Source organism: Herpailurus yagouaroundi, unplaced genomic scaffold, assembly GCF_014898765.1.
Source record: "Herpailurus yagouaroundi ecotype Mexico unplaced genomic scaffold, PumYag 355, whole genome shotgun sequence".
Lineage (NCBI taxonomy): Eukaryota > Metazoa > Chordata > Mammalia > Carnivora > Felidae > Herpailurus > Herpailurus yagouaroundi.
The window spans coordinates 7,539,307-7,555,522 of record NW_024412572.1 but is presented as its reverse complement, the minus strand read 5'-3'; the positions used below and the strand labels follow the sequence as shown (position 1 = coordinate 7,555,522).

The 16,216-nt window shown below is 41.4% G+C and overlaps 1 protein-coding gene across 4 annotated transcripts in view; it reads right to left on the bottom strand.

Moving 5' to 3' along the window:
- Positions 1–4,142: 4,142 nt before the first annotated feature.
- ADIPOR2 (adiponectin receptor 2) overlaps positions 4,143–16,216 on the bottom strand; it is an 81,469-nt gene continuing 69,395 nt past the window's right edge. For all 4 annotated transcript variants that reach the window (XM_040463048.1, XM_040463047.1, XM_040463046.1 and 1 more), the window contains exons 4-8: positions 15,148–15,319; positions 11,924–12,110; positions 11,477–11,664; positions 9,207–9,400; positions 4,143–6,997 (exon numbers count right to left, since the gene is read on the bottom strand). In XM_040463048.1, the coding sequence (XP_040318982.1) occupies positions 6,869–6,997; positions 9,207–9,400; positions 11,477–11,664; positions 11,924–12,110; positions 15,148–15,319 (870 nt within the window). In that variant the 3' untranslated portion in view covers positions 4,143–6,868. The remainder of the gene's footprint in view (positions 6,998–9,206; positions 9,401–11,476; positions 11,665–11,923; positions 12,111–15,147; positions 15,320–16,216) is intronic.

The following is a 16,216-nucleotide window of genomic DNA, read 5'->3' as shown; positions in this document are numbered from 1 at the left end:
CATACAGGAACTTTTGTATCTAAGAAAATGCCAATAGGGTAAAATATACAGCTGCTGCACTAGAAGGTGATGTAAGTGGCGTAGGTATAGATGTAGCTGTAGCCAAGCATAGAGGTCCCAGAAAAAAGAACAGTCCTTCACAGTGGACTGGTGAGGGGTCTCCTGAGGGGTAGCTCCAGACTCCGCAGGAGGTCCAGGTCCCATGGCAGTCTTTTTCTAGCCACTAATCGGTGCAAGACATTACCAGACTCTATCCCTCGGGTTGGAACTTCGGGGAACATTCCAATATGCAAAGCAAAGTCCACTGAGAGGGGAGCTCTAGCTAGCTAAGAACTTACTCTCCACATGCACAACTCCCCGCAGGAGTCTCAAGGCCCTGGAGCTTCCTCCTCCTTCTCCCTCAGACCTGGCTCCTGAGAGACAGCAGTCTCCACTGTGAGAGCAATATTAAAGATAGAACCATGTAGAAATCTTTAGGTGGCCTCAGATCTTTAAATTTAACCAACCTCCAATGAGGAGGTCCAGCCAAATCCCATGACAGGCACAGACAGCATGCAGGGCCTCAGGGAACCCTTCCTTCCAGTCCTCCACAATTCAGAGTACAAGCTTCCCACCAGCAAATAGTGCCATTTCCCTAGAGTAGGCTGACTCTGTATGGCCTTGTTCATTGCAGTGTTTGTAACATGCCTTGTATTATTGATTACCTGACGTTGTTTTCACCATTTAGTCTCACAAGCCTGCGAGGTAGGCATTAACAGCCCCATTTATAGTTGAAAAAATCGAGCCTCAGAGAAGACAGTGACTCAAGCTCACTTGCTCAGCCAGTTTAAGTGGCAAAATAATGCTAGGAATGGCCAAGGCTTACAGGTAGCTGGTAAGTAACAGGTATTGACTCAGTTAATCCTCACAACAACCCTCTGAAGTAGGTACTGCTATTAGCTCCATATTATAGAAGCACAGAGTTGAAAATTGACTGCCAATTACTGAAAGAGGTTTATGAAGTTTGAGTGCAATATTCATGTAATGTGCTGGGCATATAGTAAGCATGAATTACATGTTAACTACTATTATTCTATTCCCTCATTTTGTGAAGGTGGGGGCAAGATATGACACTTTGGATGCCAAGAAGAACATGCAAAGATCACAGGTGTCTGTCTGCCTGGCACAGGTGGTTAAGAAAGCACAGGGGGGGCGCCTGGGTGGCGCAGTCGGTTAAGCGTCCGACTTCAGCCAGGTCACGATCTCACGGTCCGGGAGTTCGAGCCCCGCGTCAGGCTCTGGGCTGATGGCTCAGAGCCTGGAGCCTGTTTCCGATTCTGTGTCTCCCTCTCTCTCTGCCCCTCCCTCGTTCATGCTCTGTCTCTCTCTGTCCCAAAAATAAATAAAAACGTTAAAAAAAAATTAAAAAAAAAAAAAAGAAAAGAAAGCACAGGGAACCCTTTCTCCAGCCCCCTCGATTGCCACCACCTTCATGATAAGACTTTACTGTGACAGGCATGGCAACATGAACACTTCCTAACTGTTGCTCCAGCAACACCCCCCTGGCCCCCCCCCCCCACCAGGACCCATGGCCTTCCCTCTGCCTTTCTTTGTCTTGTTTCTGGCCTCCAACAGGATCCAACCTCTACTACCAACTCCCAGACACAGGCTGCTTGTCTTTCTCCCTAAAACGGCAAGCCTGTCTTTTGAAAGGCCTGTCTTCCCTGCCCAACCAGGGAGAGCATTTTCAGGCAAATTTATCAACCATCTCAGCTATGTAATTTAAAAACCAAGATTAGAAGTACTGGGGCAGTGGGGGTGAACAGGTGGCTCAGTTGGTTAAGTGTGCATCTGATTTCAGCTCAGGTCATGATCTCATGGTTCATGAACTCAAGCCCCGCGTTGGGCTCTGTGCTGACAGCTCAGAGCCTGGAGCCTGCTTCAGATTCTCTGTCTCCCTCTTTCTCTGCCCCTGCCCTGCTCACGCTTTCTCTCTCTCAAAAATAAAAAAAAATTAAAAATTAATTAAAAGAAAAAAAAAGAAGTGCTGGGGCAGCTCCTGGCCTTGTTTTGTCTGCTTCATCCCCATGCCTCTGCATGGCCAAGAAGAGACCGTAAAATTGGGAAATCACTTTTAGAACCAATGGAAGGAATGAACTACTTTTTTTTTTTTTTTTTCAACGTTTATTTATTTTTGGGACACAGAGAGACAGAGCATGAACGGGGGAGGGGCAGAGAGAGAGGGAGACACAGAATTGGAAACAGGCTCCAGGCTCTGAGCCATCAGCCCAGAGCCTGACGCGGGGCTCGAACTCCCGGACCGCGAGATCGTGACCTGGCTGAAGTCGGACGCTTAACCGACTGCGCCACCCAGGCGCCCCTGAACTACTTCTGATAACTAGCCTTGTTCCTCGCCTGGCAGAACAGAATGTTCTCTTGAGCTCCTGAGGTCAAAACTATTCCTTTCTTCTTTTAACAGAATAAAGGACAGCAGGTGGCAGCCTAGCCCAAGCTAAAGAGCCATCACTTTGATTTCAGAGGAACAAAGTTAAAACCAAAGTCATTTAATAAAGAACAAGATTCTGGAAGACAGAATCTTGACATTTCTTTACAATGTTGCACGCCTTTGGATGACCAGTAACTCAAAGCTGCTTTCAGATCCTTTCTCAGTACAGTGATACATTAACTAGTAGATCCACCTAATAATTTTGTACATTTTAATAGAAGTGCTTTCAGGTTAAGAGTTCACTACTTCATAATGCTAAGTGAAGTTTTGGTTTAGGAGGACAAGGAAATGGACATATCTTAAAGCCAGAAAAGTAAATACAGGGAAGAGGGTGACAAAAGGGAGGGATCAGATAAGAGTTTGGCAGAAATGCCAGCCAATCACTATGTAAACTTTGAGAAATGTTAATCTCAGTGAAAGATGCAAAGAATAGAAGCCCATTTTAACAGGTGAGAAAAGGTGCATTAGGAAAATAAAAACGACTCTTCCTAGGTCACTGGCAAATGGCAGAACCTAACTCTGAACCTACCTCTTTTTTCAGGTAAGCATAGCCAAGGCAAGGGATGGTAGTGGGCCATAATGAGAGGCTTTCATGTTCATGCAGCTAGATTTCCTGTTTCCTCAGTTTCCCCTAGGCCATCACAAGTAGAAGTTACAAGAGGCAAACTGACCTTGTTTCCACCAAGTCAAAAAGTTGAAGGCAGAAAAACTTTGCACATTAGGAAACAGGGAGCAGTGGTCAATAGTTCATGACCAGTGAGGGAAGGAAAATACAGAATGTGCTGTAACTGAAGCACAATATTCTAGAGACAAGGATATTATTTCTGGGATAACTTTAAAGCAACATTGCCAAGAGCTTCTTTAGGGAACTCAGAGCCCTAGCAGTCTATAAAGTCAAAATTCAAACTTACCCTTTATTTCCTTTATAATATCCACAGAAATCACCTGAGAAAGGGAGCATATAGACCGTTTTTAGCAAAAGACTAGGAAAAAACCAAGTGTTTTTTTTTAAAAGGCCTCAGAAGAGAATGCAATCCAGTGTTCTATACACAGATAATATATAGGGAAACCCTAAAGTTAGATCTATACTTAAAAACGAGAATTCAAATATTGGAAATTCCCCTTGCAAAACAATTTACCCAAGGCAAAGGGGTTGGGATTCCTCTTTTGTAAATTACACAAAGGGTTAACAAATCCCAAAACCTTTAAGTCAACATACATGAGACTATTTAACCCAAACTTTCTTCTTATTGTGAAGAGTGCTGGCACAAGAGACTCAGACCTGGCCTTTCTGAGCTTCAGTCTCCTCATCCAGGAAATGAGGGAATAATACTGATCTGTTGACAGGGAGGTGGTTACAGGTATCTGAGATGTCAAGAGTCCTTCAACAGAAACTTTCCCATGAAGTGTCCATTATGTTAGGTATTATTCTGATAAACTTTAACCATAAATTGAGAACTGGCCTTGGAGTTAGCTCTACCCTCCATTCTAACCTGGTCCCAGTGGTCATGAAAGTTTAAGAAAGGTCAGGAAAAGTGAGTTGGGCATACTTTGACTTATACACTGAGAATGGGAAGTCTCTGAAGATAAGCTTCAGTGTCTAAATTAAGGCTTCAAGGGAGGTAAGCTGAACCAGTAAAAAAGTACACAACAAAAGTTCATATTCCATTTGGTTCTTTTTATTATAAGTTGAGAATACAGCAAGTAAGGGAAATCCCATGATGAATGGAACCATCACACAGAGGCCTCTCTGGAACCCCAACCTTCTATGATCCCCCAAAATGTGCTTTGTGGCTTCAGCAATTTATAAAGGGGGAAGGGGAAAATACTGAAAAAGGCCACTATTTAATGGTGAATGAAGCTGTAGAGGTCCTAACCAGCCTAGGGCCAACAAAGAAAATTAAAAATCTGCACAGAGCAAGCAAGCCTCTGATGCTGAGAGTAAGGCATTCAGGCGCCAACCTGGTGAGAGTTCTCAGCAAGCACTGTGAAGACCAAGTGCACAGTGAGGCTACTGGTAGTGAGTTGCACATAGACACACACATATAAATGGGCGCACACACCCACACACGCGCGCACACACACCCTAAAGAGGGAGATTTTTACTGGATTACGCATCATTGATGTTAATTTCATTTTTCCTAACAGTTTGTGCTATATTGAACCAGATTCAGCTCCTCCTTTGGGGTGTGGGGTGACTGGGCCCGGAAACTGCTACTTCTGTTGGTGTTGTTACAGGGCTGCATCTTACACCCTGTATCCCAAAGTGCATGACCGAAGAGCAAGTCTGGCTTCTGATATGTGCTGTTGCTTCCATGAGACTAAGTGAGCTTTCTTCCCGATGGCCACTGACCTGCTGGGCTGTTCCCTCAAAGGGAGTAATACTGTTCTTTATGTTGTCAGGCACTGCACCAGTCTTGTCACCCACTCAGTCTTTTGCTGGGTCCCCTAGCACCCAGGGCAGTTACCTTATTCAGAACCAAAACACTCAAGTTCCTTCCAAGTTCTACCAGTGGAGTCCTTCTTCCTGGTTCCCAGCTTTTGCTGGAGATTGGAAGGGGAGAGAAAGGAGAATAATGACCAAGGAAACTCATTACTGAAAAGGAGGCCCTCCCCATATTCCCAAGCACCTATTTGGTGCCAGTCCCTGTGCTCAGGGCCTCAACGTTTCCCTCTAAAGCCCACAATCCCCAGGGTGTAACTCAATCACCTGGAGTCTTGGATGATAGCAAGTAACCTAAGACTCAAGTGCTATTTCGGTGGTTTGCCTATGAGCCAAGCTCAGGGTTCTATGAACCAGAACCTTCCCCTACCACTCTCCCTGAGGGTACCTCTGGGGCATGAAAACTCATTTTTCTATTCCTGGTAGCTCTTTAAAGATACAGCTTAAGGACTGTACCAGATTCCCTGGCAGTAACAAACAACTTTCTTTTAAAACTTCCCATCATGCTATCCCCCAAAACTGGGGTTCAGAGAATACTGAAAACTCCATGGTGGGTACTGGACTTTGCTTTTATAAGAGTTCCACTGGCCTTCTTGTTCGAAGGACAGCTGATATGTGTATCACAAACTAGGCTTACTAAGCGATGCGAGAGGTGAAATTCATCTTTCCTGATCTAAAGGAAGCATTCTCCAACCTATGTAAATGAGCTCAGGAGGCACCTGGACAAGTCAGAATCTCTTTTGTAGCTGGCTCCATGCCAGAAACTGTGATGCCAGGGAAAGGTCCATTTACATTCCCAGGAAGAAGAAAGGTAGTTAGGGCAGTGACTTTAACAGAAGGAAATTTCTAGGGCATTCCAGAGCTCTATAGCAAGGATATGGAAAACTCACATCCTTTCAATCAGATAAAAATCACCACAAAATTGAATAGGATGCCAGGAAGTAATCAGATCAGGACATTTCCAGAGCTCCTCCTACTGTCTCCACTACCCCTTTGCTGGCATAACTGATTTTCCCAAGTAGATGGCTCTACTTTTTAGAAGGGGTCACTATCAGCACAACCAGTCAGTCTCTCAAATGATACCTTAACTAGAGCCTTTATCTAACACATCCTGTTAGCCTCACGTGCTGCTTCCACTGAGAAAACACATACAGCTTCCCTCTACCACAGGACTCTCAAAAGCTCTCAGACATGAGAGTGGTCATGTGATCACTGGGTTAGGGCTGTACTTTCTGCCCCCCAGGGTCCAAGGTATGTCAGCCTTTAGAAGGCACCTTGGTGTACCAAGGCATTATACATTCTGGGGCCATCACCTGAACCTCCTACAGTCACCTTGTGCAAAATTGAAACAGTGTGTGGTACTTGCATGTTTCATTCTATACAAAAATTCCCTTCCCTCCCCTACCCCTATGTTTTAAACATTTATATAAATTCTTATTTAAACAGTAAGTTAGAAATCTTATTTACATTAATTTCTTTGTTCTCCCAAAAGAGCATCTAAAATCACATTCCCACCCTTTAATAGGATACAAATGTTCACCTAAATTTGTTTGTATTACTGATTTAAGGAGAGAGAAAGGGAGAACAAACCACCAGCTAAACTGTTTTCCCATCTTCTACAAATAAATATGAACACGGATCAGAAGCCAGTTTGCCAAGGGTCTTGCAGAGCCCTCAACTGATAGATCCCAAATATAAGTCAAGGTCTGGGCCATTTCTCCTTTTCTCCAAATTGATGCACTCCATCCTTTGAGGTATGATTTATTTTTGTTTTTCTCTTCTCAGCCATGTACCAGGTGGAGCCCCAGGGGCATCACAAAGCCCATGAGGCTGTCAAAGTTTTGGGGCTCCTCTGGCACTGGCATCGATGGCCAGTAAGAGAGGCCTGCAGGTACCACAGGCCTTGGTTCAGGGTCACAGTCCCTGGCTTCTGGAAGGTGTCACAGTGCATCTTCTTCACTGCAGCCTCCGCCGATCATGAAACGGAACTCCTGGAGGTTTGAGACACCGTGGAAGTGAACGAAAGCGCCAGCAACCACAAAGATGTGAAACAGCTGATGAGAGTGAAACTGGAGGCAAGGGGGAGTGGGGAGGGGGAGAGAAATCCATTCGTTATTAAAGTCTGCTAAAGAGTCTTCAGATCATTTGTGCTGAGCAAGGCAGGGAACGGAGGTGACAGAGCTCAAATTCGAAGTGTCCACAGATCTTGGAACATCCATTAGGCATATCACATTCTGCTGAACCGAAGGCTAGCCATCCCCAAAGAAATCAAGGTGCTGCCACTAAGTTTTAACCATGAAGATTTGCACACGTAACACTGGAGTATCTGGTGAACTCAGAGGCAAATGACATACACATACTCTTGCCAACAGACATCAAAGGCCCAAGGATTCCTCCTTGCCCAGCAATGGACTGCAGTTAGACATGGGGAGGTTTTTCTCATTGCTGATGGAGATTTTTATCATGGACTGAATAAAGCACCAGAGCTATGGCCATTTAAATGTTGCTCTCTCGGGGCGCCTGGGTGGCGCAGTCGGTTAAGCGTCCGACTTCAGCCAGGTCACGATCTCGCGGTCCGTGAGTTCGAGCCCCGCGTCACGCTCTGGGCTGATGGCTCAGAGCCTGGAGCCTGTTTCCGATTCTGTGTCTCCCTCTCTCTCTGCCCCTCCCCCGTTCATGCTCTGCCTCTCTCTGTCCCAAAAATAAATAAACGTTGAAAAAAAAATTTTTTTTTAAAAATAAAATAAAAAAAAAATAAATGTTGCTCTCTCCCAGAAAAACTACAGGGATTTCTAGGATTAGGTAGAAGGTCAAAACATATGTCTGCTCAGCTCTAAGAGTCTGGAATTACATGAACATACTGTATCAAAAGACTAGGGAAGCCAGGGCCTTTTAATTCCTTCTCAAATAAGAAATTGGTCTATAAGCATGTGATGTTTTTTTCTGACTTAATCTGTTCTTTTGAATGCTAGTTCATTTCTTAAAAGGGGTTATCAATTGCTCAGTGCACCAAACATCACTTCAAAAATTACACTATTCTCTCATTATACTCTCAAAATGAAAAAGTACAGTTGCAAAAACAGTATTCATCAAGGGAAAGATATTGATTTTAAAGGTGTAAACTAGAAGTACCCACAAGTCACATCCCAAGAAAGGCTTCCTAGGAAACCAATGGGGATTCATTCTCCCAAAAGTGGGGGGAGAATTATCTCCATAATCAACATCAAAATGACGATGAGGCAATCTCCAAAAGATAAATTAACTAATTTGAACCTGAAAGATTGCCTAAATTAGTATTATCTTCATTTTAGGAGGGCTAAATTAAACTTTGAAGACTAGGTGATCAACTTAGCCTACAATAATCAGCAACAGGTTTGAGGAACAGAATTCCAAAGGTCAGACTTCATATCCAACAACACTCCAATTCTATACCTATTGAAAATGTTTCAGGCCAATTTCAGTTATAAAATTTTCCATCTGTTGGTCCCTTCTATTTCTTTTCCATCCCTTTTTCCTTCTCTCTTAACCACAATCTAGTTAACTCTACCTCCTATTGTAACCAAACACACACATACACACTCAATCTCTCATTACAAATCACTGCGTTTTAGTATCAAAAAGGACTTTGGGGGTGCCTGGGTGGCGCAGTCGGTTAGGCGTCCGACTTCAGCCAGGTCACGATCTCGCGGTCCGTGAGTTCGAGCCCCGCGTCGGGCTCTGGGCTGATGGCTCAGAGCCTGGAGCCTGCTTCAGATTCTGTGTCTCCCTCTCTCTCTTCCCCTCCCCCGTTCATGCTCTGTCTCTCTCTGTCCCAAAAATAAATAAACGTTGAAAAAAAAAAAAAAAAAGACTGGTAAAAACTCTAGTCCATCACCCTCATTTTACAAATGAGGAAACCAAAACAAACTAAATGCATGGCCAATTCAGTGTAGTATACAGGAGCACAGATTCTGATATCAGACTAGCCTGATTCAAATTCTGCTCCTACCTATTAATGAAAACATTAATAAAAGTTGCCATACCTTATACGGCCGATGTATTAAATGAGGTAATTTATGTAAAGTGCTCACTCAGTACCATGCCAACACCAAGTTAGTGCTCAGTAGAAGTCATCACTGTACTTATCCAGAGAAACACTAATGAGGGATAGTTACAACTAGAATACAGGTCTCTCAATTCTTAGTCTAAAACTTTTTCAATTATTTCACTCCCCGGTCTTCCAATAACAAACTAACAGATATGTATGTATACACACTAACTGCCCCTGATCATACTTACCCAGATATCACACTTGCCGGGAAAGAAGCGTTCAGGGATGCGGGCAGCATACAGGGCAGCGCCTGTGATATAGAGGCTGGCCATCAGCATCAGCCAGCCAATCTGCCCAATGGTGGCAGCCTTCAGGAATCCTTCCGAGATGACATAGTGAAAGGTAGGAATGATTCCACTCAGGCCAAGGCCCAAAAACACTCCTAGCAATCATAAGAACAGAATAAAGCAAAAATGCAGAAGAGAAATAAGGAAGAAGTCAATATTAAAATACAGTACTAGTAATTCTACAAACTGAATATTTCAAGTATGATGCAACACTGGCTTCTTGTTTGAAAGGAAAAAGGTTCTTCAAACTCTTGGACACTGCCACACCAGACAGCACAGCTAAGTTCTAAAAGACAGATCTATTTACAAATGCAAGGAGCCTCCCGCTAAGAGATGCTTAGTTTAACAAGTCAGCAGTCCTCAAAGTGTACAGAATTGTGTCGCTAAGGGTTTCAGGAATGGACAGTTCTAGGAGTTTGTTTAAACTTCCCTAAATGTTGCCTCTTTATAGACAAAGATTGCAAAACAGAGCAGTTTTACATATTTTATCTTCCCTGTGAAACACCAGATATTCCTGGCGTTTAAGCAGAGTGAAAGGGTGGAGGTGGCAACTGGGCGGAGGGGAGGGCACGACTGCTCCTGAAAGCTCCCAGGCCCAAAAAGTACCAATCCAGTACAGAAATCTATCAGAATCACTCCACCACAGCCCTACTGCTTTCCAGATCATTTATAGCAGTGTTTTTCAAACTTCTGGATAGGACCTAGGTTATAAGATCAACTAAGTGATCTCAATCAACAATTTTTTTTTAAGTGAACTAAAACAAAGTAAAAATTACCAGACTGTCATAAATAGAATGTTAAGTAAAAGTCTGTAAAAAGCTGAGTAATTTATATGTGTGTGAACTTACGAATATATACACAAATATGTGTCCATCAAAACACCACAGGAACACCTCTCAGCAGCCAGTAACTGCTCCTACATTTTGACACAGTTAAAAATGATCTTTAACTCTCAAAATACAAGAGGCATATTGCTTGCTTTGGACATTACCAAATACACTGCTGGTATGCAGCAATATATGTATACACATACATCTCCAAGAGAAGAGGAAAATGGCAATACTCCTCACAGAAGAAAAATCATCATGATCCTCTTTCACTTGTTATTTCCCTCTACGTGTTAAATAAAGGCTCTACTGGTCTTTCCTATCATTCTTGGAAGTCAGAGCCTCAGGAACTTGGTTCTTCTGATTTGTATCATAGCAGAATGTTTCTTATCTCACATGCTTAAGCAGGCTTAGCACCACAGTTAAGTACTACTGGACGCCAATCCTGACCACTGGTTATCTGCTCATATGATCACTTAAAAAGGGAAGTCGGTAGACTGTTGCTAACAGTGGTCATTAACAAGAAGTTAAATTCTAACTTCTAACCTTCTAGGTAACCGTAGAAGAACCGCAGCTTGGATTTTAATACTCAATGTTTTGTTTTTGTTTTTTTAAAGGTCAAAAGAAAACATACTCCTTTTACTACTAATTGTTCATTCTCAGCACCAGGCTTGGCACTGTGGATAGAAAACTGAAGACATGGTTCTGCCTACAAGGAGTCCCCAGGCTACTGGGAGACAAAAACATGTCTCTCTGAACTCCACACTTCTACAGGAAAGCTCAGCCAAGGCCTTTTGGCTTTCCATATGATCTCCAGCTAAACAAGCCATTATCCTAAATATAAAAAGCCTCTTTATCCTTACATCAGAAGAGATGTATGGTGCCTACTTGAGTAGAATACAATCAGTATGGAGTGAAGTTTTTATTTACCTAAGCAGTACACATGTTAGAATAAAAATATAAAACAAAACAAAACAAAAAATGATAACAACAACAAAACAACAAATCACTAAAAAAAAAAGTATACTCCAAGCTGACAGACTAAGAATAATCATTGTTTTACAAAGGTTACAGAGCCACTTGCTGCCTTATGGACAGCACATAGTCATAAACTCAAGTGAATTACAAAATATATACATCAGCTCATAAAGCTCACAATACCCTAAACTCTAGTGCTTTAAGATAACTGATGAACACTACTACATAAAAAGCCCTCAAAGAATAGAAACTATGACTTATTTATATTTGCATCACAAGTACACAGCATAAGACTTGCCAAGTAGGCCTTTAATAAATGACTGGTAAATAAATCAATGTCCAATGCAAAACTCCCGTATCTCTTACCTGCTCTTACTCCTCGATACTGAGGGGTAGCAAACATGTCCCACTGGGAAACTATGATGGCCGCAATGCCCAGCACACAGATGACAATCAAGTAGATGAAACAAGGTTGTGGATTACAGTAGAAAGAATAATAAAGCCATGGAACAAAACTTCCCATAATCAGAAGAGCAATACCAGAGTAATCCAGTCTAAATTAAGAAAAAAAAAAATCCATTTGATGTTAAAAAGTACTGCCCACTACAGGTTCCAATTAATCCCCTATGACATGAGCTAGCAGTAACAGCCAAGAGGCAAACTAGGATGCTTGCTTTAAATTAAAAACCAAATAAATAATTTTTTTTTAAGTTCTCTTCAGATGGTATCAGGAATTCTGCCTACTCTACTGGATGTTTTTCCCTAACCACTGACTCTAATATTTGATTACAATGTAGGCTTTCAGGTACGTACTTAGAGAAGAGCCGGGAGACCCCTTCTGAGTGGCAGTAGACTGTGTGGAAGAGCCATGAAAAAGAAAGGCAGAGAATGGCCCCCAAGAAGAATAATCCAAAGACCACCTTCTCTTGCAGAGGGGCCACAAAGGAGATGTTTGGGCGAAACATATAAAAGATCCCCAGGCACAGGAAGAATACACAACCTATGAAAAGAGTGTGGGGAGAGAAAAGATTATCCTTGTGAAGAAACAGTGCTGTATATTCATTAGGCTTTCAGTCCTTCACAATCATAATGATATCTAAATCAAAAGTTCCATAAGAAAAATGTTCCAAATAACTGAGGCTTATCCAAAATTTTGGTCTACTTCATACATGGTTGGTACCCTATACTCCTCAGCCTCAAAAAATGAGTTTGTAGAATACAGTAACTTATTTATCTAACAGCATAATCAAAAAAAAAAAAAAAATACAATGCTGCTACTTCTTAGAAGGCTAAATTATTCCACTTCTACCTCTAGATCTAGTATAAAATTTCATTTAGAAAGTTTTTGGTGGGGCACCTGGGTGGCTCAGTCAGTTAAGCGCCTGACTGCTGATTATGGCTCAGGTCATGATTTCATGAATTTTGAGTTTGAACCCCATGTTGGTCTCTGCACTGACAGAGCAGAGCCCGCTTGGGATTCTGTCTCTCCCTCTCTCTCTCTGCCCCTCCCCCATTCACACTTTCTCAAAATAAATAAACTGAAAGAAAGAAAGAAAGAAAGAAAGAAAGAAAGAAAGAGAAAGAAAGTTAGTTAGTTTTTAGCACATATATTGGAGTCCAGCTTTCAAAGGTCCATTTTATGTTTGCTTTGCAATGAATTCTAATACCTCCAAACCCTGGCAAGACATACAGCTTTCCTCCACCAACAGGTGTCAAGGAATATTATGCTTCTCTGGTCCTGTCCATTGACCCAATAGATTCAAAAGTTAAGGAAAATAAATTATGCCCATTTATGTTATTTCATAACCAGTTTTTCAACTGCTCTTTTTCACAATGAGATACATGTTTTTATTACTTAGGGAAAGGCCACTTAACACAAGGAAGGCACAGAAATTAAGAAGTTAAACATGTGCTCCCTCTCTCTCTGTCCCTCCCCCACACATGCGGTCTCCCTCTCTCTCAAATATAAACAAACATTAAAAAAAAAAAAAAAAGAAGTTAAACATGTGCTATGTGACTGACTATTCAATCTATTTAATAAATCTTTTACCCCTGAGTTGGAAGTCAGCAACAAGCTGGATTTGATTCTCTATTCCACTCTTACTACACTAGCAGGCAGGAACTTGGAGACACAATGGAAGCCAAATGTGTGATATGAAATGCAAGTCAAATCGGGTAAGCCAGAAAAGATTTAACATATTCACAATGTTATGCAACCATCACTATTATTTAATTTCAGAATATTTTCATCACCCCAAAAAGGAGCCTATACCTATTACATTCATCTCCCACTCCCCATTACCCCACAGCCTTAGACAACCACAATCTACTGTGTCTGTGGATTTTCCCATTCTGGGCATTTCATGTGTATGGATCATACAGTCTGGCTTATGCCACTTAGCATAATGTTTCAAGGCTCACCTATGCTGCAGCACATATCAGTACTTCATCTCTTTTTACGGTGAAATAATACTTCATTTGTATGGATATACCACATCCTGTTTACCCATTCATTCACCAGCTGAAAGATGTTTGGATTGTTTCTACTTTTCAACTATTACAAATAATGTTGCTAAAAACATTTGTATACATGTTTTTGTATGAACATGTTTTCAATATTCTCGAGTACCTAACTAAGGAGCAGAACTGCTAGTGACTCAGTTTAACTTTCTGAGGAAGTGCCAAACTGTTTTCCATAAAGACGGAACCATTTTACATTCCTACCAGCAATGTCTGAGAGTTGTAATTTTTCTACATCCTTGCCAAGATTTGTTATTTTCCATTTTCTTGATTATAGCCATTCTAGTGAGTATAAAGTGGTATCTCATTACATTTTTCAAAGTTTTTGATTTGCATTTCCCAAAATGACTAATGATGTTGAGCATCATTTTTTTTTTAACTGAAACAGTTGACACTTCAGCATCTTTCCATGTGTTTACTGGCCATTTGTAGATCTTTGGAGAAATGTCTATTCAGATGCTTGTCCTTTTCTTGTTTAGTTGTAGAAAGTTATTTACTAGATCCTCATCAGTTGTATGATTTGCAAATATTTTCTCCCATTTTGTGGGTGATCTTTCCACTTTCTTGATAATGTCCTTTGACATACAAAAGTTTTTAACTTTGAGAAAGTCCAACTTATCTATTTTTAATTTGGTTGCCTGTGCCAAATTTAGGCATCAATTCTAAGAAACTGTCACCTAATTCAAGGTCACAAAGATTTACATCTGTGTTTTCGCCTAGGTTCTATAGTTTTAGTTTAGGTCTTTGATCCATTTTGAGTTACTTTTGTATATGGAGTGATGTAGAGGTCCAACTTGATTCTTTTACATATAATTACTCAGTTTTCCTGAATACCATTTGTTGAAAAGATTAATCTTCCCTCGTTGTACTCTTTCTTTAATATGCAATCATGATGGAAAAAAAAATTATAGATCACATTCTACTTCAAGTCAAACTAAAATTGTGAATATTTTAAGTAATGACTTTGAAAAATCAGGGTTTTTTTAAATGTTTATTTTTATTTTTGAGAAAGACAGAGACAGAGTGCAAGCAGGTAAGGGCAGAGAGAGGGAGACACAGAATCCAAAGCAGGCTCCAGGCTCTGAGTTGTCAACACAGAGAGCAACACGGGGCTCGAACTCACAAACTGTGAGATCATGACCTGAGCCGAAGTTGGACGCTCAACTGACTGAGCCACCTAGGCTCCCCCAAAATCAGCTTATTTCTATTAAATAACCACCCTCCTCACATTGTTCATTAAAATATTATACACATTTTGTATAGCAAAATGGCCTTGGCCTGGTTCAAGGACACTGTTGACAATCTAAGTAGAGAAAAATATGACTCAGCTATAATAAAATCAAAGAGCAAACTAGGATAACCACAGAGTAAACCAATAAGAAATTATCATTAGAAATTCAGAAAACAAAATGGCAAGTCCCAAATACATTTTAAGTTTTACCCTTAACCCTCAAATACATGGGGGAAAAAAAAAATATAGTGAATCATTAATTCCTGACACCATTGATATTACATACCCAAGAGATGGGTCCAGATGTTTCCTGTCTCTGTGTGTATTCTGAAAATGCTCTTAAAACAGGCCCGGAAAGAAGGCATTGGGGGCCGATGTCCATGTAAAAGGAAATCGTTATCCTTGAGCCAGTCTGGTAGTACATCATGAGGGATTACTCGCCATCGGCCTTCCCATACCTGGAAGAAGAGTATCAAATACGTATGTGGTTGTGTCAACATAGCAACACTGGTTGCCCTAAAGGAGTGGTTTCAAGCTTGGTTTCAGTCTGGCTAAAGGCAGGGTGAGAGGTCCACATATACAAACTCTCCTTCCTTCATTATCCACAACAAACTTTACCTCTGAAAATTCCCTGTGGTATCAAATATGACCGTTCTTATATTTAATATTTCTGTTGGTGGAAAAAAGAAGTACAGTTGACCCCTGAATGTGGGTTTGAAATGCATGGGTCAACTTATATGCAGATTTTTTACAGTACAGTCCTATAAATGAATTTTCTCTTCCTTATGATGTTCTTAGTAACATTTTCTTTCTCTAGCTTACTTTATTGTAAGAATACAGTATAGCTGAGTTTATGTTATTGGTAAGGCTTCCAGTCAACAGAACCCTATTAATAGTTAAGTTGGTATACAGAATTGATGTAAAGAACAAAGGCAAAAGAAAAAAGTAAATTTCCTTACAACTTACAGCCCACTGACAAGTACTTGGGACAGGCAGAGTGGCCTTCTTCCCGGAACTCACTGATCTCAATGTTAATACTTTGTGAGAGGCAAAAGGCAACCTTAACTTGACATTAGCCTGAACTCCAGGATCCTATAAGTCTTCTTTAACATATGAAGATCCCTTTGGAGGGGCGCCTGGGTGGCGCAGTCGGTTAAGCGTCCGACTTCAGCCAGGTCACAATCTCGCGGTCCGTGAGTTCGAGCCCCGCGTCGGGCTCTGGGCTGATGGCTCAGAGCCTGGAGCCTGTTTCTGATTCTGAGTCTCCCTCTCTCTCTGCCCCTCTCCCGTTCATGCTCTCTCTCTGTCCCAAAAATAAATAAACGTTGAAAGAAAAAAAAAAAAAAAAAAAAAAA